The sequence below is a fragment of the Prionailurus bengalensis genome, chromosome A1 (assembly GCF_016509475.1).
Source record: "Prionailurus bengalensis isolate Pbe53 chromosome A1, Fcat_Pben_1.1_paternal_pri, whole genome shotgun sequence".
NCBI classification, from domain to species: domain Eukaryota; kingdom Metazoa; phylum Chordata; class Mammalia; order Carnivora; family Felidae; genus Prionailurus; species Prionailurus bengalensis.
This window is the reverse complement of record NC_057343.1, coordinates 45007916-45033805: the sequence shown is the minus strand read 5'-3', so window position 1 is coordinate 45033805 and position 25890 is coordinate 45007916. Positions and strand designations below refer to the sequence as shown.

At 33.8% G+C, this 25890-nt stretch overlaps 1 protein-coding gene across 1 annotated transcript in view; it reads left to right on the top strand.

Moving 5' to 3' along the window:
• Positions 1 to 25890, top strand: part of KLHL1 (kelch like family member 1) — a 367352-nt gene that overhangs the window by 162420 nt on the left and 179042 nt on the right. Inside the window, exon 4 of the mRNA XM_043580333.1 lies at positions 3867 to 4063. Coding sequence (XP_043436268.1) covers positions 3867 to 4063 — 197 coding nt within the window. The remainder of the gene's footprint in view (positions 1 to 3866; positions 4064 to 25890) is intronic.

Here is a 25890-nt window from a genome sequence, read left to right as displayed (position 1 = left end):
CACTATTGTTATAAATGTCATGAATGACAAAATGGCTGGAAAACTAATATAAGTTAAAGGAGACTAAAAGGACATTACAAATAAATATGATGTGTAAGCCCTAATTAGATCCTGAATTTAAAACTAAAATCTATAAAGCATATTATTTGGACATTTGGGGAAATATGCATCATAGTAAATACTAGTAATATTATCAATTTCATATGTGTAAAAATTACATTGTAGTTATGTAGGAGAACACCGTTGTTCTTGGAGACACAGGCTTAAGTATTTAGGGGTGAAGTATAATGTTTGGAATAATCCAGTAATTGAGTAGCTATAGCATAAATACACACACACACACACACACACGCAGAAAAATATGGCAAAATGTTAACATTTGGGGAGGCTAGATAAAGAGTATATGGGTGTTTATTGTACTATTCTTAACAAATTACTATAGGTTAAAAAAAATCCAGAATAAAAAACTTTGGTTTGGAAAAAGATAAAGGCAGTCTATTTATAAAGATCTTTCTTAATAAATATTCTGTCCTTGAAAGATGAATTTTTGAAAGTAGACAACTTTTCTAACATGCTAGATGAAAAAAAAGAAAAATAAAAAAAAGTTTTCTGTAGCATCATAAAGTTAGAAAATAAATTCTAGCTAGCAAGAATACACACTTAAATTTCAATTAGATGATAGAATATTAATAATGAAAGTTAGGGTGTCTGGGTTTCCTAGTCAGTTGAGAGTGTCACTCTTTGTTTTGGCTTAGGTCACAATCCCAGGGTCATGGGATCCAGCTGCATGGTCAGTGTGGAGTCTGCTTGAGATTCTCTCTGTCCCTCTCTCCTGCCCATGCACTCTCTCTCTCTCTCTCTCTCTCTCTCTCTCTCAAAAAGAAAAAGAAAATGAAAAAGAAAGAAAGAAAGAAAGAAAGAAAGAAAAGAAAGAAAAAGTTCATCAGTTATTTTATTCATATAAGTTTGTGTTTGAGTTTCAAATTTCATGTAGCCTGTCTTCCAAGTGCACAAATGAATTAAAATATCCCCTTTATATAGGGACTAATAACTATCATTGAATATAAGAGGATGCAATATAGGTCTTACTGAGGCAAAAGTAAAAGAACCATATAAATAAAACTTGTTTGGATAATTCAAACCTCAGTCAAATTTAGAACATTCAAATTTAGAAAATTTAGAACATTCAAATTTAGAAAATTTAGAACATTTTCTCAGAAAGATATCTAAAATTCTCAAAATTTTGCTATTAAATGTAGAACACAGATACTTATTTTTGGGTAATAATAATTAAAACTAAAGGTGGTAAAGTTACATAAAGACAGAACAGTAGAGGGGCGCCTGGGTGGCTCAGTCAGTTAAGCAGTTAAGCGGCCGACTTCAGCTCAGGTCATGATCTCACAGTTTGTGAGTTCGAGCTCCCTATCAGGCTCTGTGCTGACAGCTCAGAACCTGGAGCCTGCTTCAAATTCTGCGTCTCCCTCTCTCTCTGACCCTCCCCCACTCACACCCTGTGTCTGTCTCTCTCTCAAAAATGAATAAACATAAAAAAATAAAGACAGAACAGTAGAAATAAAATGAATCCATAATCAAAGAAAAAGAATGACATTATTAAAACTTAGGATTAAAAATTAATGTTTATGAATTAATTAAAAATTCTGTGAAATGAGTGATTCCCATCTGTAGAATTTCTACAATTAAAAGTTATTTAAATTTTTAGTAAGTTAGGGTTAAGCAGGATATTAGATATACCAAATAAGTATCCATGGATTAAAGGTAGATATAAAAATATTATAAATTTTAATACAAATAATTCTCATGGAGAGAACTTCTAGAAGTAAATAAGAAATATTTGTAAAGTTTTACATATCAGGTTTAAATGAAATATTAAATATATTGGGGACATAATCAGTGAATGGAATATATAAAGAAACTACAGATAGGGAGGAGAGAATGATTTGATCAATACAAAGCCCTTGATAATAGTCTCTAAGGGAAAATTGGAGAAGCAAAGGTAAGGAGGAAAAACCATTTCAATAAAAATAGGCAATACTTTTCCAGAACTTTCATATTTAGCAAAGCCAAAAATCTCTAAGCAAAATTAATAAAAATAATTCTAAAAAAACTCACGTCCATTACCATTACTCTATATTATGCATTAACGAGACCCACCAAAGTTGATTCTCTGAAATGATTAAACAATCCACTGAAAATATAGGTTAATTTAACAAAATAAGAATGACAGTAAAAATAAACAATCTATGGCATGAAAAATTTCCAATAATTATAGGCATACACTAATTAAAATAAAATTAAAACTGCAATTTAGAGTAGACTGGGGACACGTGGGTAGCACAGTCAATTAAGCATCTGACTCTTGATCTCAGCCCAGGTCATGATGTCATGATTTGTGAGTTTGAGCCCCACATCAGGCTCTGTTCTGATGGTGCAGAGCCTGCTTGGGATTCTCTCTCCTCCTCTCTGGCCCTCCCCAACTTGTGCTCTCTCTCTCTTTCAAAATAAATAAAATAAACTCAAAATAATTTTAAAAATTTAGAGTAGATTAGACTGCAAGGATCAATAAAACCAATAAACCAATAAAATTATATACAGTTGAGTACTTGAGTTTATTGAGTATTATTAGCTTAAATATTGAGTTATTATTTGAAACTAATAGTTTTTGGTATAGATTCAGGCACACAGGCTCCTTACACCATGTGCATCCTCCATCCACCAAGGTTTTATGCCATCTTTACTTTGCTGGTAGAAGAGAAAGAGACCATGGATGGAGCACAATCAAGTCATAAATACCTTGGTGTGGTAGTAACCAACATCCCTCTACACCTAGTCCATTGACATGTATCCTGATGTTATCATGTGGCCTGGTCCTGTGTTCAGGAAAATGCGTGAAGCTATTTCTTTTTTTTTTTTTTATTTAAAAAAATTTTTTAACATTTATTTATCTTTGAGATAGAGAGAGAGACAGAGCACGAATGGGGGAGGGTCAGAGAGAGGGAGACATAGAATCCGAAACAGGCTCCAGGCTCTGAGCTGTCAGCACAGAGCCCGATGCGGGGCTTGAACTCACGGACCGCGAGATCATGACCTGAGCCGAAGTCGGCCGCCCAACTGACTGAGCCACCCAGACACCCCGCGTGAAGCTATTTCTAGTGAAGAGTAACAGTCAGTGCCACAAAAACTAAGATGGAATAGGCCGTTTGTATGACTTAGAAATACTCACTCGATCCTGAGTGACACATAGAAAATCTGAATGGAAGTAAACCTATTAAAGATGTGTTGAGTTGCCAAACAAAACCTAACCCCAAATAGTTAAGCCCAGAAGGCTTCACAGGAATGTTTTACAAACATTCCACAAAAAGTCCAATTCTTTAATAAATTATTCCAGTAGTTAGAAAAAAGAGGAAATACTCAAGAGCTCATTTTCTGAGGTTAAGAGAACTGACTAAACGGAAAGAAAAATTACAGAAAACTATAACCATGGGTACAGTGAGTTAAAAACAGTATTAGCAATCTACAACACAGGTATGTATAAGACATGTACATATACATGTATTCATTATCCACATATAGGTGCTTCATACTAATATACACAAGTGTATTGTCAGAAACTTCATAAATTTTTGCTCTCCTAAGCTTCTAGACATGTTTTTGTGAAACTTTCTTGTGCCTCCTTTTTTTCCTTAATTCACAACAAAAGGAACAACCATAATTCCTGCTGAAGTGGATACAGACATTTTAGTTGACAAGGCATTTGTACATACTAGAAGATTTTGAATGTTACGTGAGGTGAGACATGCAAGTTATCGTTCTAAACAGTTTCGTGATTCTGTTCACTTAATGTTTAGGTTGCTTGGAGTTAAAGGAAGACACCATTGAAAACCTTCTTGCTGCAGCGTGCCTTCTTCAGCTCCCTCAAGTAGTAGAAGTGTGCTGCCACTTCCTCATGAAGCTGTTGCACCCATCCAACTGTTTGGGGATCCGAGCCTTCGCAGATGCTCAAGGATGCATTGAATTAATGAAGGTGGCCCACAGCTACACAATGGTAAGGAAATGTACTATTTTCATAATAGAGGCATAGCTGTATTATCAGAGGTTAAAACAATTGCTATCATTGCATTGAATGACTTTTTTATGTTTCAAATGAGTTTTATATGGGCTTGGGCACATTTCTATTATGGGGCACAATGTACTACATCGAATTTTATAATATCAAAGCAAAAAAAATCTGTTCTTAATGGACTTATTTCTACATTGTGTATAAATCATAAATAAAACCATAAAGCAACTATAGACTATTTAAGATTTTAAAATTGTTTAATCTTTCTTAGTACTCCTGTCATATCTCTTTTTAAACCTACTTCCACAGCTGCCCCTTTTTTCTTCTTTTCTTTCTGATGAAGAGCTACCAGTCTGTACCACAAAAAAGAAAAAAAAAAGCAACTTTTTTTTTGCCTTTTTCTTACAACATTTCTACTATGGAATAAGTTGTATCATCCAAAATTCAATGTTGAAGCCTACCCTGACGGTTCTTGGAGATAGGGACTTTTGGTTGTAATTAGGTTTAGAAGAAGTCCTAAGAGTGGGTCCCTCATGATGAGATTAGTGCCCTTATAAGGAGAGATACCAGAGAATTTGCCTCTTCTCTCTCTCTACCTTGTGAGGGAACAGTAAGAAGGTGACCTCCTATAAACCATGAAGAGAGCCCTCACCAGGAACTCAAATCAGTCTACACCTTCATCTTAGACTTCCCAACTCCTGAATATGGGAAATAAATTCCTGTTCTTTAAGCTACCCAGGCAATAGTATTGTGTTATAGCAGCCCAAGCTGCCAAATGCATTTTCATTATAGCACATTATATTTGGTATGCCTCTGCCTGTATGATTTGTCCAGGGAAAATATCATTACTTAAAGTATATATTATAAAGTATTTATTGGCATAGTACATACTGGATTTCAGAACCTCTGCAAACTTCTATAGTAAGGGAAAATATTTAGATGTATAAATGAACTGATCTATTTTTTCAAGAACTTTGACTTTCTTTACCATTTTATTTATTTATTTATTTATTTATTTATTACATTGATTTAATTTTGAGAAACAGAGTGAGACAAAGCGTGAGCAGGGGAGGGGCAGAGAGAGAAGGAGACACAGAATCTGAAGCAGGCTCTAGGCTCTCAGCAAGAGGTCAGCACAGGGCCTCATGCGGGGCTCAAACTCACAAACTGTGAGATCATGATCTGAGCCAAAGTCGGACGCTCAATCGACTGAGCCACCCAGGCGCCCCTCTTTACCATTTTAATGATGGGTTTAAACTGAGTGAATATCAGTCAGTAAATACTCATAAAGTAATTTAAGTCTATATTTTTCTCATTTTTTCTATATATATGTATTTTAACATCTTTATAGAGATACCAAAAATCACTTGAATTGTACACTTTAAATGTGTGAACTTTGTGGTGTGAGATTTTTTTATGTTATCTCCATTCTAGAATAGAATAATCAGCTACAACAATTCACACTGATCATATTTCATACCCTAGACAGAACATTCTAAAAGCTCTTATTCTAGTGTCTGGCATATAGTAAGCCCTCTAGAAAATGCTAGCCAATTTTGTTATTGTCACTATTAACATTACTAATGATTTGATTGTAATTATTGAAACAACCAATTGTAAAGTATAGAACTTTCCCTTTCAACTCAAGGAAAGAATTTATATGAGGTAAATCTGATTAAGCTTTGTACTTGCTACTTATGAAAAAGTTCTTCTTTTAAGATTCAACATCTTTTCAAATCACTAATGACTGTCAGCCATTTAAAAGTCTTCTGATTGTTATTCTTATACAGAATTTCAATATTATTTTATTTTTCTTCTTTAATCCTTTAAGCCGAGTGGTAAATTAAATGAAAATATACAAATAAAAAGAAAGAGATACATGCTCTGTGATTCTATTGTCAAAATTTTCCTTTGAAATATTCCATGACAAGGCATAGTATCACTATTGAAATGATATGAACCATATAAAATCAATGTAAACAAACACTTCATCAACCAAAATATCAAAGTCCAACTGCAGTCATTTAATTATGCACATTTCATTACAATTAGGAGTTCTTGGCGTAGCTAAGCCGAAGAACAATATGTGTCCATATCCAGAGGGATAATGGTCCCTTCTGGTCTAGTTTGAAATTATTAATTTAGTAATAAAGATGTTTTTCTTGCAGCTGCTTGGACTGCTCCACAATTTATCACACAATATTAACAATATTTTTTCTTTAGACAGTTTAAAATGTATATTCTTTAGTAAAATATATTTAAACCTGAAATTTACACAAATTTTGTTAATATACTCAACATTCTAAACATCTCTATCTTAATTTATTTTTGAGACTATGAATGGATTATGTATTGTGTCATGTAGGTTGAAATTTAATTTCGTGATTTCAAACATGATTTCATATTCTTTTGGGAACATGAAGCTCCAATATTCTCGATGCTCATGGGTTACTATTTTTAGTGAATAAAATTTACTGAACTATTGGTCCTACATTACTGTTTTCTCTCATTTCTAACACTTTCAAATGAGTGTTTTACATCTAGTATTATAATTCTCACCACATCTTTACTTCTGATCCTTGTTCAATCTTGCATATGTCTTCAATCTATTCAATCTGTGCTTTAAGAACAAGCCCATTATGTTATCTTTTTTTAGTTGCTTTAATAGCAAATCATACTACTTTTTCTAGTACATCTGGGACTAAATTCTTTATTGGATCTATTATTTATTTGTTTATTTTATAAGTAACATTTTTCCATAAGTTTCTATTTCCTTGCTGAAAGTTTTAGATATCAACGTGACCTTGAACATCCAGATCTTACTGTGCTGGTTATATGCTTTTGCCATTTATATCATTTGGTAACTTTCCTTTGGAAATTTCACCTCTGTATTTGGCTTCAACTATTGATTTTGTGTGGATAATTCTAAAATCTATTCAGGAAGGTGACCCAGCTTGGCAGTGGTTCATGTGCAAGCTACTGGAAAATTTTGATTGCAAGTTCCATATTAGGCAGAAGTGTGAAACTAATTCTAAAACATTAATTTAAACTTTGGCTGCATGAATATCCAGACAGCAACAAAATAATTGAAGGAAATGTGCCCCCTCTAACTATTAGAGTTCATTATGAGAGTTGTGCTTAATTTTGAAAATCATAATTTAAAATCATTAGAGTGACAAATAGAAACAGATGAGAATATCAAGAATAGCATGATTCTATACTCATGTCATATGAAGAGATATTGAAAAAAATTTGGTGTGTATAGCTGAATTACAGTAGGGCATAAAAATAGCTATTTTCACATATTTGGCAAAATAGGTTTGTGTCTAATAGTGTTGTATAAATGTTCCTCATTGTGTTCCATCTTAGTGGTATAATCTTCTGTTCAAATTAAATGTTATATGAAAGAATAATACTAAGATTAATTTGCTTTGTGCAAAGATGAATGGAAAGTCCAAAGGTCTACTTCAGTCATCTGACCTTTCTTTCTCTGCTGGGTTGTCTATTTCCACTAATCATCACTGCCACTTCCCTCCAAGGTCATCTTGCCTTTTCAGGGACTCCTGGAACTGCGTTTCTCTGAAATACTCTCTCCTTTTGGTTCTGGGTTAGAGTTTGTCAATAACGGGCATCCGTGTAAGCTATGGGAGATAAGAGGTGGAAGGTACAACTTCACAAGCAGTTAAAAGCAGAGAGGTGGACAAATGGAAACTTGAAATAACTTCTTAGCAAGCCTTTGAAAGAGATTTACTTCACAACTGTAGACTGAGTCAGTTGATGGGTGCCTTCTGGAGGTTCTTGAGAAATGGAGTGCCTTTGCTGAGTGCTTTTGAAGACAATTCACATAGAACTGAAGGTTGAGACCATTAACATGAATTCTCTGACCTTCACTTGCACAGTACTGTCAATTCACTATCCACAATGTTTCTTACATTGAATAGATTGGCATGTTTTCCTCATCCAACATTTTTTTACCTCAAAATAGCGGATTCACACAGTTTTGATATGCATAGTCCTCCTTAGCTAACTTCTAAACCATTACCTGGGCATTTTTCCTCAAAAATAAGCAGACCTGACCTCCCTCCTCCTAAACATGTGCTGTGAATTCCCTTCACTTGTACTTCACTCATGATAATGTCTCTGGCCTGGAATCTCTGGAATATAATTCTAAATAACCCCTCAGTTTCCAGTTTAAGTTCATTCATGCCTAAGAAACATCTTAAAACTTTTCATGGTGGGAGCGTGGGTGGCTCTGTCGGTTAAGCGTCTGATTCTTAGTTTCGACTCAGGTCTTGATCTCATGATTCGTGAGTTTGAGCCCCACATTGGGCCCTGTGCTGGCAGCATAGAACCTTGCTTGGGGTTCTTTTCTCCCTTTGTCTCTGTCTCACTTTTGCTCATGCTTTCTTTCTGTCTCTCCCTCTTAAAAATAAACAAAAAAATCTTTTAAAAAAAACCTTTCCATGGCATTCTTTCTCTCCTTTGAAATCTTAGGGTTCCCTTATTTAGGATTATGTGACATCGTCATAAATTTCCTTATGCAATCAGTGACCTTTTCTGTGTTTGTGACTGGTCTTCACAACTGCACTGCAAAATCCTTTATGACAGAATAAGCATTATGTGTTGAAATTTATTTTGTCCTGATGAAGTATCTAGTAAATGGTAATATACTAACATATTCCCTTTGGATATTCTTTTAGGATTGCGACTTTCCCCACTCATGAATTCAGTCATTCAAGAACACACATAGTTTTCCTCTAATTTTCTTTTCAGTTCCATTTCTTACCATATTTTCTCTGTTCATACACTTTCAACCACACTGGTCTTTGTACTGCCTTTTAATTACATCAAGCATCTCACCTAAGGACCTTTCACCTGATGACCTTTGTGTTTGCTCTTGCTTCCCTCTGCCAGAAACACGGTTCTACCAAGTATTTATATCCTTTTCTCCTCTGCCTTGTTCAGATGTCTGCTCAAATGTCACTTCCACAGAGTTCTCATCTCTGAATATTTTATATAATGTGGCACTGCCTTCAAAACTCTCTACACCCTCACACTGTTTTATATCCTTTAGTGTAGTTATTAGTTTCTGGCTTTATATTTTTGATTTTGTTACTGTGTTTTCTTCTCTTCCATTACTGTGGTAGCTTCTTGTTATCATTTTTTATTAAACTTATATACCTTAAGTGCATAGCATTTATTGTTGATTGAATAGTGACAGAGTGACTACTGAATATTTTGTACCCAGACTATAGATCACATTGGGCATACTATGGTAGCTAAAATAGACATAGTTTGCCCTTAGAATAAAAATGAAGATACTTAGTGCAAATAAATTATTCCTATATGACATTTATATACATGCATATATATTTGCATCATGCATACATATGGTAACTGCTACAAAGGATAGTGGTAAGATGCTATGGGACAGTGAAAGAGACAAAGCCTTGTTAAACGAGTGATGCCTTATATGGAGTTGTAAAGGATGAGGCAGAATTCATCAGGTGAAATGTTGGCTAAAGAACATTCATGATGTGCCAGTGACCTGAGGTGGGAAGGAGCTTATTCTGTTTTGGGAAATTCAAATGTGATTGAATAGTCAGGCAGAAAGGAAGAGAGGTGGATGATGAGGCTGGAGTTTTAGGCAGAGCCGATTTTCCAAGGTTATTGAGAATTTGTTAAGGATTTGGGTTTTTATATCGAGTATAATGGTATATCATTGAAAACATTCTTAAGCAAGTAAAAGCCGAGATTAAATTTAAAGACTAGTTGCCTGACTGCCGTGAGGAAGAGGCCAGAAAAGAAACTAAGAATAAAGACTGGCATTCTATAGAGACCTATATGTGTACACTCACACACATATTGGGTGAGTGAGAAAGAAAAAGAGAAAGTCAGGTAACTCTAACTTCTGCCATTGTGTCTGGTAGCAAAGCTTCCCACTGCTGGTGCTGGAGGTATACAAGTTAAGTGTATATAGTACATATCAAGCATTGTTCTAGGGTGAAGCATGCTTAGTTAATTTAATCCTTTCAGAACCCCTGCTACATATGCATAATCTCCATTCTAAAAATGACTCAGGGATGTTCAATAATTTCCTGAAGAACAATAGAAAGACCATGCTAGAACGGAGATTTAAGCCAGTACTAACTAGAAATTAGATGCTCTAGGGGCGCCTGGGTGGCTCAGTCGGTTGAGCGTCTGACTTCAGCTCGGGTCACAATCTCACAGTCTGTGAGTTCGAGCCCCTGTTTCAGATTCTGTGTCTCCCTCTCTCTGACCCTCCCCTGTTCATGCTCTGTCTCTCCCTGTCTCAAAAATAAATAAAAACGTTAAAAAAATTAAAAAAAAAAAGAAATTAGATGCTCTAATACGCTAATGACTACACAGCAATTGAATTTTCTTCATTAAATCAAATTAGATTTCTGATGTCCAGAACACTTCAAAACATGGATTACTTTAGACAAATGGATATTGTAAACTTAAAATATAGATGAGAGTACAGAACGCCATGAACATTTTGTTCCTCAGTTTTTGTTTTTGTTTTGTTTTGTTTTCGTTTCCCTGTTCATGTCACTCACTTTCTGCTCAGTGCTACCATCACGGCTTACAGCATTTCCCGATGTTTATGCTAGGGGCAGAAGTGTGGCAATAGGACTGATCAAAGGCTACCATGTTCAATAAATAGCCTTGGAAGATAGACGTCTCAGCACTGCAGCATAGAGCCCTGCCAAGTCAGTGTGAGAATGGCTGCCCTTTCCGTCTGGTCCTCAAAAATCCTATACATCATTCACTTGTGCTTCAGAGCCATTAGAGCAATTCCAGACAGAAAGAACCAACCTTATTTATGCGGTTTCTGTTCATGGTTTTGAAATACCTGACATTTCTCATGGTTTCTAGCTAGAAGCATGCTCTTTTTTAAATCATTACTGATAACTCTTCTAATAATCCATTAGTTAGAGTTTTCTTTGGGGGAATCCAAGGAATTTAATTTAATTTAATTTTTTTAATTCAATTTTTTTGGAATTTAATTTTAAATTGCTTTTCTTTTCTAAGTCATCAAAACAAAGTTCCCTTCACCCGTATTATCCCCAGGATTATTATGTGATATATTAGTACTAAAATGTGTGTTGAAAGTTATCTTTCTAAAAATGTCATTCATTACTTCATGTTACTCTTTTTCAGTATCTGAGTAATACATGGTCTGAGTAGTGAGTTTAAGTTAATATACAATTGTCAGGTTGAAAATGAGCAAACTTTGACTTTCAGCATTTCTTTGTAAATTGATAAGAAATGAAGGTTGGATACATTGAGTGGCTTCGATGACAAGTAATAAGGAAGCAGGTGGAAGCTTGCACAGACATGAACTTCCTATTTTAGTTTTTGCTTCTCTTTACTTCCTCTGTGCCTAAATTAGGCTCACAACTCTTTACAGGTATTTATTTGTGTCCTAAATCACAGTTACTGGTACAACCAAGTCTACTAGCTAAGACCGGAAGCTGATTTCAGTGGAAGTTTTAAAAAACTGACTTTTGTGTTCAGTGTCATGTGTGAACAGGATATTCATATGACACTGGATAAACTGATAGAGATGTATAATAAATAGTAGCATTATAACACATAATTATTCACTCATGTGATTGCAGTTTGACTACATAGAACTTTGTAATTGTTAGGGTTCATAAAATAACCACAATTAAATGTGCATTTATGACAGTTTCAAAGACTAATTAAGCATTATTGCAGAGTACCAAATGAAAATTATAAGCCTCTTAAGGGTCCATTTTAGATACCGTCCATTTCTTCTATTCAGATATTCTTCAGATATGTTTCCATTTTAGGTTTTTATATCCAAACTGAAGAACATTCTATTTTAAGAAACATATCCTTCTGCTTTCTTGATGTTGATGATGTTGAATATAATTATAATATTCCTCTACTTGAGAAGTATTCTATTCATTTTAAAGATGATTTCATTTGCATATTTTAATTTTATTTTTATTTCTCATACTGAGCTATTTCTAAAACACAAAGATACAGTGCATAGCTGTATAAAATCAAATACACACACAAACACACACACACACACATACATGCAGAATCTAGGATTAAAAATGTATTAGGTCTTCTTTATTGTCAGCAGATACAAATGTTTCTGGCGTTGCTGTATGTTGAGCTGATGCTGTAACAACAGTAGAACTAACAAAGTATCGAGAAGGAACTAATGTTACAAAATATCCTATAAATACACATACAAAAGATTTTTTCATGTAACTTGTAAGTAGTCCTCAAGTGTTTAATTATTTCAATCACTTAATCTATAGAATTCCCTTCTGGAACAAGTAATATTCTTACATTATTAGAATAGTCCTAAAAGAGCTTCTAATGTGATGTCAGCAGAAAGGAAAGCCAGAAACATTTTGGGTACAGTGCCCTTTGAAGTTTGCAAAGCACGGTTCTTCAACAAATGAAATCAATAATATGCTTTTGTTCAAGTGAAAAAAATTCTGATTTTTATGTGTAAATAAAGTTTCACTCTATTATCATAATTTGCACCTCATGAACTAATGTAAAATATTTATATTTTCTGATGAGGTAATGAATCACATACTATGAAACTAATTTCTTTTTACAGTTCTCTTTTAGATTTTTCTTTCACTGTCATTTTTCAGTTAGGACTATACTTGTACTTAAAGATCTTTAATAGTAAGTTTTTAAAGAGGAATAAAAGGTAAAGGTATCGATTATAGTTCATCAGATGATACATGTTACATGATACATCTATCTTTGCTTGAGGGGAAACTCAGTCTGTCCTTTGTATGTAGGGTAGAGTTGAGATGGGGCTGATCATTTCCTAAAAAGAGTGCTTTTAGAAATGTACAACCAGAAAAATTTAAGAAAAAAGTAACTTCTTACAGAGTATCAGGTGTTCCTCTCAGACTCCAAGTTAGTCTAAATGTATAATATTATGCAGAGAGCTGGATTACATGTTCCACAAGGTAACAAACTACATCTGACTTATTCACTGCTACATTCTTAGTTCTCAGCATATAGCACCTTTCTCATTTTATTTTTATTTTCCTAAAGATTTTATTTTTAAATAATCTCTACACCCAACATGGGGCTCAAATTTACAACCTCAAGATAAAGAGTTGTATGCTTTACCAACTGAGTCACCCAGGCGGCCCATACCTTTCTCATTTTAGATACATGATAAATGATATTTGCAAGAAAGGATAAATGAATAATTTCAAATATTAATAATTTGAAATATGATATTAGAGTTACATAACTTACAATCAGTGAAAAGGTTTTTCTGGAAATAATGAAGGGTAGACTTTCACAGCAAAATGGACTATTTCATCAATACCAAATCTAAGCAGATTTATTAAAGACGGAGTAAATGTTCCAACAAGATATTATACTATTCTAAACCTTTGTTAAAGACAATTTGCATTTTAATTGGATATAAGTTAAAAGAATATTAAGAAGTTTCCAAATATATGGATAGAGATGGAATTCAGGTTCTTCTCTAGTTTTATTGGAAAGGAAAAAAGGCTGATCATAAATTTATAAAGTAGTGTTTCTATTTTTACTTCTGGTATATGGATAAGGAAAAATGAGGGTAACAAAATGAGGAGGAGACAGAGCATAACATAAAATGTAGAAGAAGATAATTTTCAAATAAATATATTGCAATTGAAGAAAATTGATGAAGTTAAAATTAGGTTTTATTATATGTAATTGCTGATTAGGACATATATGCATAAATTTGCATGCACAAATAGACATCTGTATGAACATTGACTGCATATATTAATTCAGAAGAAAGGTTTTATTTTTTTTTTAATTTTTTTTCAACGTTTATGTATTTTTGGGACAGAGAGAGACAGAGCATGAACGGGGGAGGGGCAGAGAGAGAGGGAGACACAGAATCGGAAACAGGCTCCAGGCTCTGAGCCATCAGCCCAGAGCCTGACGCGGGGCTCGAACTCGCGGACCGCGAGATCGTGACCTGGCTGAAGTCGGACGTTTAACCGACTGCACCACCCAGGCGCCCCAGAAAGGTTTTATTTTTGAGTAGTAAACTCTATGATAACCCTAGTTTACACTGTTTTGAAAATCTACATTTTTCGCAGATCATATATATATACTTATATTATGGTCATCATTATCATAACTTCTACATTTTAAACTTTTATAAGTTAAAATTTATATATTTTTATAGAATGAGAAAAAGCATAAAGAAAATATAGACAGCAATTAGGATAGTGTCTTCCTCAATAAAGTTTGTCATATATTCTGACAGCACTTTAAGATGCAGTAATATACTTTCTTCCCCTTTGGAAGTAGAATGTGGCAAGTGCATTTACTCAATTATTCAGAAAGATTATGGAGAAGGAAATTGTTAAATATTGAAAACTTGAAAATCCTAACTTTTATCAAAGACTCTGAAGGTTGGTTTTTAAGTAACCAATGATGTGGTAGGTGTTTGAATAGTGTGCTTTCACAGGTAAAAAGCCTTTAGAGATTTGCGATGGTTTAGTTGTCAGCAGACTGAAACATCACTTGACTTAGGAAAGAATATTATTTTACTAGATCATTTAAAATCAAAAGTGGACAGTTGGAGGAGCTCACTTGAAATTCATCACAGTAAATTGACACTCTCTTTTACTTTTGAAGTCATAAAATGCCTTGAGAATTATTTCTTTATTTTATTTCAAGGAGCGAGAAATATGAGTGAAATATTCCAGCTTAGTACAAATAAAACTTGGTAAGAAACATAAGTTAAAAAACACCAAGATCTTTAAACTTCTCATAGTAAATGTATCTTTTGGCAACCTGGACAATAAAAACAGGAATCACTGAAGCCTTAGGTCCTGGGCCAAAATAAAAGGAATTTTCTGAAAGATCAACAGTTGAAAAACTTACCAACTCCAAGAATCAGCTTGGGTGAATAGAATAACATAGGCCAACCATCAACTCTTCATTCAATGGTATTCTCCGATACCAAATATTAGCAGGGAATCGGTTTATCTTGTTGACTGAAGAACAAAAACTATATAGTAATCTACAGTGCCCTTTGTCTTATTTTTAAAAGCCAATATAATGTGTAGCAAAATTAGATTTTGAAAGTTACATAATTCCCTCCAAGTATTAGTTTTGTTGCTATTATTGTTTTAATCCAAACTATGACTAAAATAATATTTTGTACAAATATATTAGCATATCATATTATTAACATTAAATATTATAACAAAATTTTAATTAATAATATCTTAGATTTTTTGACATTTCTTGAAGCTTGATTTTTTTTCCTTGAAGTTTATTTTAAAAATAATTTGTGAGAGCATAGAACACCACTGGGATTTAAGGAAAATAATCAAAATTTTGCCATAGAAATTGTGGAAGTAATTCCAATTAGATAAGATACTAAACCAGATAATTTCTCAAGTTTCTCTTTAAAACATGGGCTAGAAGTCCAGGCTGCACTCTTTTATTTATCATTAACTAATTCATTCATTCATTCATTCATTCATTCATTCATTCATTTTAGTCCAGAATATGTTCCCACCCCTGCTCCTTTGATTTTTGACCAACAACTTCATTTTTTAACTACTTTGTTTCAAGTTTCCATTATGTCCCGAATACTCAAACTGTGTGAGATTTAAATGCTTCTTGAGCACTAAAAGAAGGTAAAGTATAAGGCAAAAAAAAAAATTGCACTGAAAATTTTAAAACTTGCCTTTTTAAGTGTTTAATACAACTGTATGTTTTTTAGCAATTCACGTGAGATCTGTCTCATTAACCATAAAATGATAAAGTTTATTTCAGATCATACTGGTCCCATATGGTTCCTTGCAGCTTCATGATTTTGCAAATCTTGTTAAATCTGAAATTCCATGAAATGTAAATATATTTCTAGATAAGGTGGATAAGTGCCATTTTATCATTAATAAGACCTTAGTGGCACTACAAGTAAAACATTATCTGATAACAGTAGAGGACCAACAAGTAACTGTGGAAGAATGGATAAATATTTTCCTGCTTCCAAATATGTTATGTTTTGTAAAAACAACATTATTGAGGTAATAGTTCACCAACCATATAATTCAGCAATTTAACGTGTCCAACTCAATGCTCTTTAGTATATTCACAGAATTCTGCCTCCATCACCATAATCAACTTTCAAACAGTTCCATCACTTCATAGAGAAACCCTGTATCTATTACTCACCTTCCCCCCACTGAAATCATACAATATGTAGGCTTTTTCGACTGACTTCTTTTGTGTGGTATAATGTTTTCAAGATTCGTTCACATTATAGCATGTGCTAGACTTCATTTCTTTTTATTACCAAATAATATTACATCACATGGATAGATCCTCATTTTATGTATCTGTTCATCACTTGATGGACACCTGAGTTGTTTACATTTTGGGACCATTATGAATACTACTTCTATGAACATTTGCATACATGTTTTTGTGTGGACATACTATTTTCATTTCTTTTGAATATGTAACCAGGAATGAAGTGGCTATATAGTATTTCTATGTTAAAGATTCTGAGGACCTACCAGATTGTTTTTCAGAGTAGCTGCAGCATTTCACATTCCCTACAGGAGTGTCCAAGTTTTCAATTTCTCTGTATCTGGGTCAATAATTTTTTATTAACTTTCTTCTTGATTATAACCACTCTCATGGATGTTAAATGATCTTTTGTGCTTTTGATTTATGTTTCCCTAATCCTAATGAAATTGAACATCTTTTCATGTACTTATTGGATATTTTTGTATTTTCTTTGGAGAAATATCTGTTCTGCTCTTCTGCCCATTTTTAATCATGTTGGTTATCTTTTTAATTTTATTTTTTAAAGTTTATTTTAGGGAGAATGAGAGGGAGCACGAGAGATGAGTGGAGGAGGGAGGGAGGGAGGGAGAGAGAGATTGAGAATCCCAAGCAGGCTCCATCCTGTCAGCACAGAGCCTGATGCAGGACATGGTCTCACAATTTGTCAAAATCAAGCATCAGACGCTTACTGACTGAGCCACCCATAGGCCCCTATTTGTTTTTTGGTTTTTGTTTTTTAGTTATAAAAGTTCTTTATATATTAGAGACTTTCCCAGGGCTTGACACAAATGGCTTTATATGCATTAGTGCAACATCCGTGTGAGATAGGTAAAACTGTTGTTCTCATTTTATAGATGACAAAACCAATATACAAGATAAAATCTTGCCCAAAGCCACCCAGCTAATGAATTGCAGACCCTGAATTTGAACACGCAGCACAAGCAGTAACCACTATGTGTCATTGTCTTAGTTTTTACTTATAAGACTACAATTGTTTTATCACTTTATTGATAAAAATATTATGCAGAGGTGAAGATAACTTTTCAAAAGTGATTTTTAAAAACAGAATTGGTGAAAGTATATATTTTGGCTTTAAGTAAAATAATGCAATTAATGTCAAGCATGGACCATATATGTAAGTACTTTAAGAAGTATAAAGTGCCAGGCTAATGAAAGGCAGTGTTATATTTTTATCAACACATTTAAGTTTACTTCTAATCTTAGAATATCAGGAGTTCCTCCAACTATTCAAGACTAATTCTCCTACGTCTTGATCTCATTCCTCCTCTATTATTATTAGAATTGTTTTATTAAGTATTTTCTTTCATTTTTTTTTATTTTTTGCATGGACACAATCCAAAGAAACCATTTTTCTCTCTTTCCACTTCTTCATCTGCAGTATAATCTTCGGGTTACTGTAATAGTTAACTATGAGAAGGCAATGACTCAGCTTAGTTGGCACTGAGGCCTTTAAATAATAATGGGAAGATCGAATTTGGCTGGAGGTTACATTCGAGGGATTTGGGGGTACTTGACATTAAGGACTATGTGTTTATCGTCTATCCACCTGTGTCTTATCCTTTCTCTCCACTATACACTCACAGCTCAAAACACTCTGGCTAATGGAGAATAGGCAGTCCACAGAATAAGTACAGAAAGGAATTTAGTGGGCTTGTTTGATCTCAGTTTCATGTGGTGTAATCATTCAAAAATATCTTACCCAGAGAAAGAAAGAAAACTTGCTACATGCCATATTAAACAAATTCATAGTGATAGGGTTCTGTGTGATATAAACAGAAAAAATGGGAGCCTTTCAATGATTCAGTAGGCATAAAGAGGGGAGCAGGCTGCAGAAAGGTATCTAAGTTTTAGCGCATGCTAAGTGCCCACGGCCTTTACATTCTGGAACAAAATATAGAAACAATGGTTACCTGAGAACTGGGGCAGCTTGACTGTTCCTAAGATATAGGAAATAAGCTCCCCAAATATTATAATAATATTTCCATAACCAGGTAAGAATTGCCTATTTTCAAACAACACTAAACTTGTTATTGAACCTTATTTACTGGTTTACTGCTCCTATACAAGAAGGGAAAGTAGGTAAAAGTGACATATAAAGAAATGGGTATGCATTTTCCAAAGTTACAACATCATGCAAATACAAACAAAAAATCATGGGTAAAAACATGAGCCACACAAATGTATATTGAGCATATGCCATATAATTTTCTCATGAATGAGAGTACCAGCAGGGTGGCAAACTAGTTTAAAGAGGCCAAAGTTACTAAGAATGAGAACGCTGAAATAAACTTGAAAGATAGAGACAAAGCTGGTTAATGTCCTACAAGTCATTAAACTTTAAACATTATTGTTTCTCTTTTGCAGAGGGCAGAAATTATTTGCAACTGTCATTATTCTGCAAGTTAACATGTAATTTCACAGAACTTAAGCTCTAATCAATAGGAATGGTAAATCAAACAATGGTATATTGTTCTATTAAATTAAATAATCCTTCAATGGTGACTTTCATGTTCCAATATGACATTAAAATGATACACAGTCATTCATGTATCTTATTTATAAGTGTCACATAATATTTCTTAGCTACATAGAGAGCAGAAATGACAAGCAATTACAATTTCTTCACAATTTCACCAAAATAATATTAATAATTATAACAGATTACTACAAGCCATACAATATTCTAAGTATTATATATTAACTATTTTATTCCTAACAGTGCTATGAGATAGGGAGTATCTTTATGGTCAAAGAAAAGTTAATTAACTCACTGAATTGTAACTTATTCATGGATACATGGAGCCAGAATTCAAATTAGCAGAACTAGCTTCAAAGTCTGTAATTTTAACCATTGCACTAAATTGTCTCTCACTAACTCTCCCTCTTTACATCCTGATTCCTCCTCAACTATTTTGGTGCCATAAGAGCATCTCCCTTCCCATCAGCACCTCCTAGAAGCACCTCAAAGAGCAAGATAATAACACTAACAACAATAGTGATGATGATGATGATGATGATGATGATGATGAAGATGATGATAATGAGATGATGATGATGATGATTCTGTTTAAAAATTGTCATGTCAATAAGCCATACAGAGAAAGACAGATACCATATGGTTTCACTCTTATGTGGATCCTGAGAAACTTAACAGAAACCCATGGGGGAGGGGAAGGGAAAAAAAAAAAAAAGAGGTTAGAGTGGGAGAGAGCCAAAGCATAAGAGACTGTTAAAAACTGAGAACAAACTGAGGGTTGATGGGGGGTGGGAGGGAGGGGTGGGTGGGTGATGGGTATTGAGGAGGGCACCTTTTGGGATGAGCACTGGGTGTTGTATGGAAACCAATTTGTCAATAAATTTCATATATTAAAAAAAATAAATAAAAATAAAAAAAATTGTCATTTCAAAAAGTAATTTAAGAATAAACAAAAGCATCTTAGAATGTAATTTTTAATTGATCTGTAGTTGACACTTAACAATTTAAAGTTTGTCTTCACAATATCAACGCAAGAGCCCTAGCACTTGCCCTCCAAACCAGATCATCACCCCTAAGCAACTCCAGCGTAGAAATTCTTGAACCCCGATTGCAGTATGCATTCAGTCTCCACTAAGACATAGGCAAGCCATGGTCCAAATTGACCAGTCACCCTGGAGTTTAAAAAATCCAGTTGTACTTTTCTCTCCCAATTTTCTGCAGTGTTAAACTCTCTTGAACACTTTCTTCTTTAGAGTCCCTCCTACCTTGAACTTTGCGGCAGCCCTCATTACTTTTTTCCTTTCTCTCTTACCATTTACTGAACCCGACTCCTTCCCTTCTGCCTAGAGTTCACTACTCTGTTACATCTCTCATCTGTTCTTACTTAAGATGTTGAATTAGCTTCTTTTTCTCCCCATCTAATTCATTTTAAAATGCAATATTATAATGTCATATTTTTTATTTTGTAATATTTTAATTCATTTGAAATGTTTTCAAATATTTTATTTTTAAATGTTTATTCATCTTAAATGGGTTATTTCATAAAACATAAAACTTAGAATATATATTAATGTTATAAAGTATAACACTCAAATAACTTTCCATGATAGTGGTATGTAACTTAAAAATCAAACGTCTTCTTACTTACACTTAAGTACACTTCTACCTGTGCAATCCCTGAAATCCTTTCTACCTGTTGTTCCTTCATTGGTAAATTCTATTTTTTGAGGACAGTAAGAATTTTGTGTTTTAAATACATGTGTCCTTTATCATGTACTTACCACACATGTATGTATCCCTAAATATATATTGTTTGTTTTTGCTTGTTCTAGAGCTTCATAAAAATTGTATTAAATCATGGTTTTCAGTGGAGATCAAATAGCATTTTATTATTTAGTTTTTTATTTTTTATAAATTTAATGTTTGTTTACTTTTGAGAGAGAGAGAAACAAGAGTGTGAGTGGGGGAGGGGTAGAAAGAGGGGGACACAGAATCTGAAGTGGGCTCCAGGCTCTGGCTCTGAGCTACCAGTACAGAGCCTAATGTGGGGCTCAAACTCATGAACTGTGAGATCACGACCTGATCCTAAGTCGGATGCTTAACCAACTGAGCCACCCAGATGCCCCTATTATTTACTTTCCTTAAGTTAGGTGGTTAACTTCCCTAAATCCAAATGTGATTCAATCTATTTCCAGGTGAACATTCTTGAGTGATTTCCCCATTAGTAAGTATAAACTGTTAGCATACACTGGATTTATAATCTGGTGGCCACCTACTTTTCCAGTCCTGTTACCAGATTTCCCCATAACTCTGCTATTCTGCCATACTCAATACCTGCAGCTCCACCCCATTCCATGAAATTTCACCACCTTGTGCCCTCACACATCATTCTCTTTCTACCCAAGCCTTTTACTTTTCCCATATGTGTTCACAAAATTTTAATTTAATTTTTAACCCTAAAATGTAACAAGTAAAATGTTCCCTTAAATATCCCCAAGCCACCCTAAAAACTTTTACTAAGCTTTTATGTGGCCTTGTCCTTGCATTGGTTATAGAACTTATTACATTTTATGTGTCTTATTTATTCCTAATCTTCATGAGACATTAATTTTTTAAAAGCTAGTAGCTATTGGTCTCCCTTACCTAAAACTTGAAAATATATTGTTTTGATTGAATGTTTGAATAAATGAATGAATAATAGAGTAAACTTATGAATGAGGAAAAAGGGAGAATAAAGTCTCACCCAATATTTGAGGAAAGGCAGAATGGAAACAGGGTTAGGATTTAGAGGCTGTCTTCACACTGAGTTTGAAATGATCAAGTTTCATCAAATAAGGTGGACAGAAACTTAAGAGAGATCAGTTGCATGGATTTGGAATACTATAAAATAGTTTCAAAAATAATTATAAGCTTAGATTAATTCGACTATACTGACCCTCAGTCCACATACAACAACATTTATATAGCAAATGCTTATTTGAAACATCTAAGGCATTGCTATGCAAGACTGAGATCCCCTGAACGGAACTCCATTACTGCACTCACATTGACGGATGGGGATTATAGGATTATATCTGCATTAATAGATTTCCCACAAGACACATGCATTGTAAACCATGTTGCAGACAATAGGGGTGACTTGACCTGCTGTGACTTTATTTATCAGATTTCTAGTAAAGTGTTTGATGATGTTTCTTTTTACTGAAGGAAGAAGTTTTTAATTGATTCCAAAGGAAATTATTGCAGTTGCAGCCCTGCTTTAGTTTTTTTACTGGCTAGATTTTCTTATGGAAAAGAAATATATGTCCCCTGTTATTTGGTCAGTAAGATCATTTACATTTAAACATACAGAAGCCTCATTATCTGCCAAGTTGGTGCTGAAACAGCATGAGGTGTTAATTGTTATGCAGAAATAGAGTTTATGAATATGCTAAAATGGGATGGGGTTAACATTTATGACTGCTTATGTATTTGTATATTAAATGTTCTTGTTTATTTCATGTGCAACCTTTACTTTATGAGGGCATACAGAGGAGAATTAATGTTTGTGAGGTATTTTGTGTCAGAGATAATATGTGAACAAACAGGTATGTTTGCTGACCTCTCTTTCTCCTAAGAATATTTGAGACTGAAAAATTCAATGAATCAGAACCTTTTCATTCGCTGTTACCCTTTGTTCTGTGACCATGTTTAGTATAAAAAGCCATATGTATATACATCTCCATAATGTAAAGAGCTCAAGACAGTCATAAATTTATGTTAAATCTAATATTTTCTAAGAACATATCAAAACAAACACAAATACCCTAGAAAACCCATTATGCCTTACATATTACTCATCAACTTAGCTTTCTTAATTGTTTTCAACCAAAGGAAAATTTCACATTACTTTTTTACCCCCCTTTCCATTTTTATATGTACGAAGTAACATTGCCTAATCCTTCATGGTGACATTGCTTTAGGAATGTCAGTTTCATTATACCATTTCATTGAGTACTGCCTGAATATCTTCTAAAATAACACTGTAAACCACAAAAGGACTAATGCTTTATATCTTTACTTTCTTTCTTTCTTTCTTTATTTATTTTCTTTTATTTATTTATTTACTTTATTAATTTATTTACTTTCTTAATTTTCTGTTAAAATGGGTTAACCTGGGATTCACTTATTGTCTTCCAAAATTTAGAGATTGACAAGCTCACATACGTTTTCAATGGGTGGGAATTCTGGTAAAGAGAGTAAACGCTGTTTTTGTAACTCCATTCACAAAACTCTCCAAAATGGATGTAAACACACAGAATAAAGGAGAAAATTCACCTGCATTTGAGCTAGTGAATTATAATAACTCAATAATGTAAGCTCTGAAGAAAAAAAAAAAGGCTGCCAAATCAAGTAAACATTAGGCCCAATATAAAAGGGAGGCACCAAGTTGGCATACCTCTTCTTCAATTTATATCATCATGCAAGCAGGCAGGTTGTGTGGGGCGGTGGGTTCTACTCTGGAGAATATGAAAAGACATGGCTGAGGCATAAGAAAAATGAGGGCACCCCAATGATGTTTCATCAGCTAAATTAAAATGGTGGAAGAAGTAGAGCTGAAAGAAACTTACTTACTTACTTACTTATTTACTTATTTTTTTATTTATTGGATCAGGTATAACCTAACTTGATTGATTGATTGATTGATTGAACCAGGTATAACCTAACTTATTTATTTATTTACTTACTTATTTATTTATTGGACCAGGTATAACCTTACTTACTTACTTATTGATTGATTGACTGATTGGACCAGATATAACCTAAACTTGAGGGTGGGCCAGGGACAAATAGAGAACAGAAATATCTGAGTCCATTGTTTTGGACAGAGGCTCTGAAGACTGCTTCAGGTTGCCCTGGCTTGCTCCTGCCCCCTGGGTTGAAGTCTCAGGACACTCTCCTGAACTTACTATTAGACCTTCCTCCAGAGCTGGCCCTGGCTGTGTGATATGGGATTCCATCTATTTGTAGAGAAAATTGGTGTCACTAATGTACCCAAAAATGGATTTTTCTACCACCTGTCTTATTTATCTTTTCCACTCAAGCAACTTCACAGCTGAACAAAAAAACACAAATCAACAATCTAACCAATGCAGTTTAAAGTCCATGGATAGAATGCAGACTATGTCAGGTAAAAAAAAAAAAAAAAAGAAAAAAAAAGCAATCAGTTAAGGAAAATTGACAGCATCTGTTCTGGACACATATCAGTCCCAGATACAAATGTTTCCTTTTGATAGTAATCATCATCATCATGTGTAACAACAAGCACAAATATTACAAATAAATGAAGGACATAAATATTCCACATAAAGTACACAGATGCTCTGAAAGAGTAGTCTACGTAGTATAGAAAAGGGAGTAAAATTTTCAGAGCTCTTTTCATTCAGCGTAACATTGAAGAGTAGAACAGCCAGCCTTCAGATACTTGCTACTCCGGGGGAAAAATGCCAAATTAGTCCACGATGGTCCACAAGTTTGGTCTTTTCTTCCGATTTCGTGATCCAGAAACATACTACTGAGACACAGAAATTGTATTTCCAAAAATTCATAGAGGTACAAAATATTGCTCAGAATTTTGAAGAGTTTGTATGTTTGATTAAGGAGGATGTGAGAAGTAGTTTCTGAAAACAAGCTGGAAAATTAGTAGATGATCAACTCTGAAGGGATTCTGTTATCATAATAAAAAAAAAAACTTGAATATTTCTCCTATAATTGAATGGGAGACTTTGACAGCTTTTAGTTATAAGAATTCTACAAATTGTGGTACAAAGATGAGGGAAAGGAGAATGTAGTTTATAGATTACAGGAAGGGCACACTAGAAGGGAGAATTGCTCTAGGCCACTGCAATAATCTCTTTAGGAGATGGCTGTATTCAGACTCATAGAAAGGAGGATTTTGGAAATGTTGTGGAGGCAGAAAGCACCTGATGAGATTAGACACTAAGTCCAGTTGAACCTGACCTTTAATTACATTGCATTGTTGTGGCTGACTCTAAACTATATTAGGTTTGTGGTTTCATGAAAGGAGTCCAGTGATCAAGAACATCTTCAATTAGCTGACATAAACTGATCTTATAAGGATATCCTTTTGTGAAGTGCTAGCAAAGCAAAGAAGGCAAATAAATAAATAAATAAATAAATAAATAAATAAATAAATGAAGTCATCTACTTTGCTGCTTCCTCATGCAACATTCAGTTTCATGGCCAGTCAAAAATAAACAGTGCATATATATAGAAGTCCAGCTTATATGAGACAAAATGCAAGTGGCATTTTGTGAGAAAATGTTTAAAATATGTAATAAAAAAGATTAACTTTAATAATATAAACCAGATTTACAAATTACTTAGTAAATGAGTCAACCAATTAAAAATGTGGCAAAACATAAAAACCAAGGCACATAGTACATAGCACTAAAGCCAAAATTTAGTGCTAATTAAGTAAAAGAAAATTAAAGTAAAAACATGCTATTTTACTTTTCTCCTATAAGGTTATCAAAAATAAATCAACAGAATTTAAGTCCAGTAACAGTCATTATCAAGAAGGTGAGGTAAAATACAATATTCCTATCATTGTTAAGAATGTAAATTCTGAATTTGGCCATGCTGATCAAAATAGCAATTGTGGGGTGTCCCACAATAAATTGATCCCAATTTTAGGATTCAGTGCTACAGAAATACAAGTATAAGTCCAGATGTATGGACAATAAAGTATACATCACATACCTTAGTAAAGTAAATCACTGAAATGACTAAACTATCTATAAGCCTCACATGTGAAGTCATAATGTTATACCAAAGGAAAAATAAAAATTTTGCAGAAAACTATATAGCAGACAAAAGGATTTGCATATACATATATTTGTATGCCTTGATTTTATGGTGTGAATCCATACCTATACAGAAGGAGAAAGAGAGAGCACAG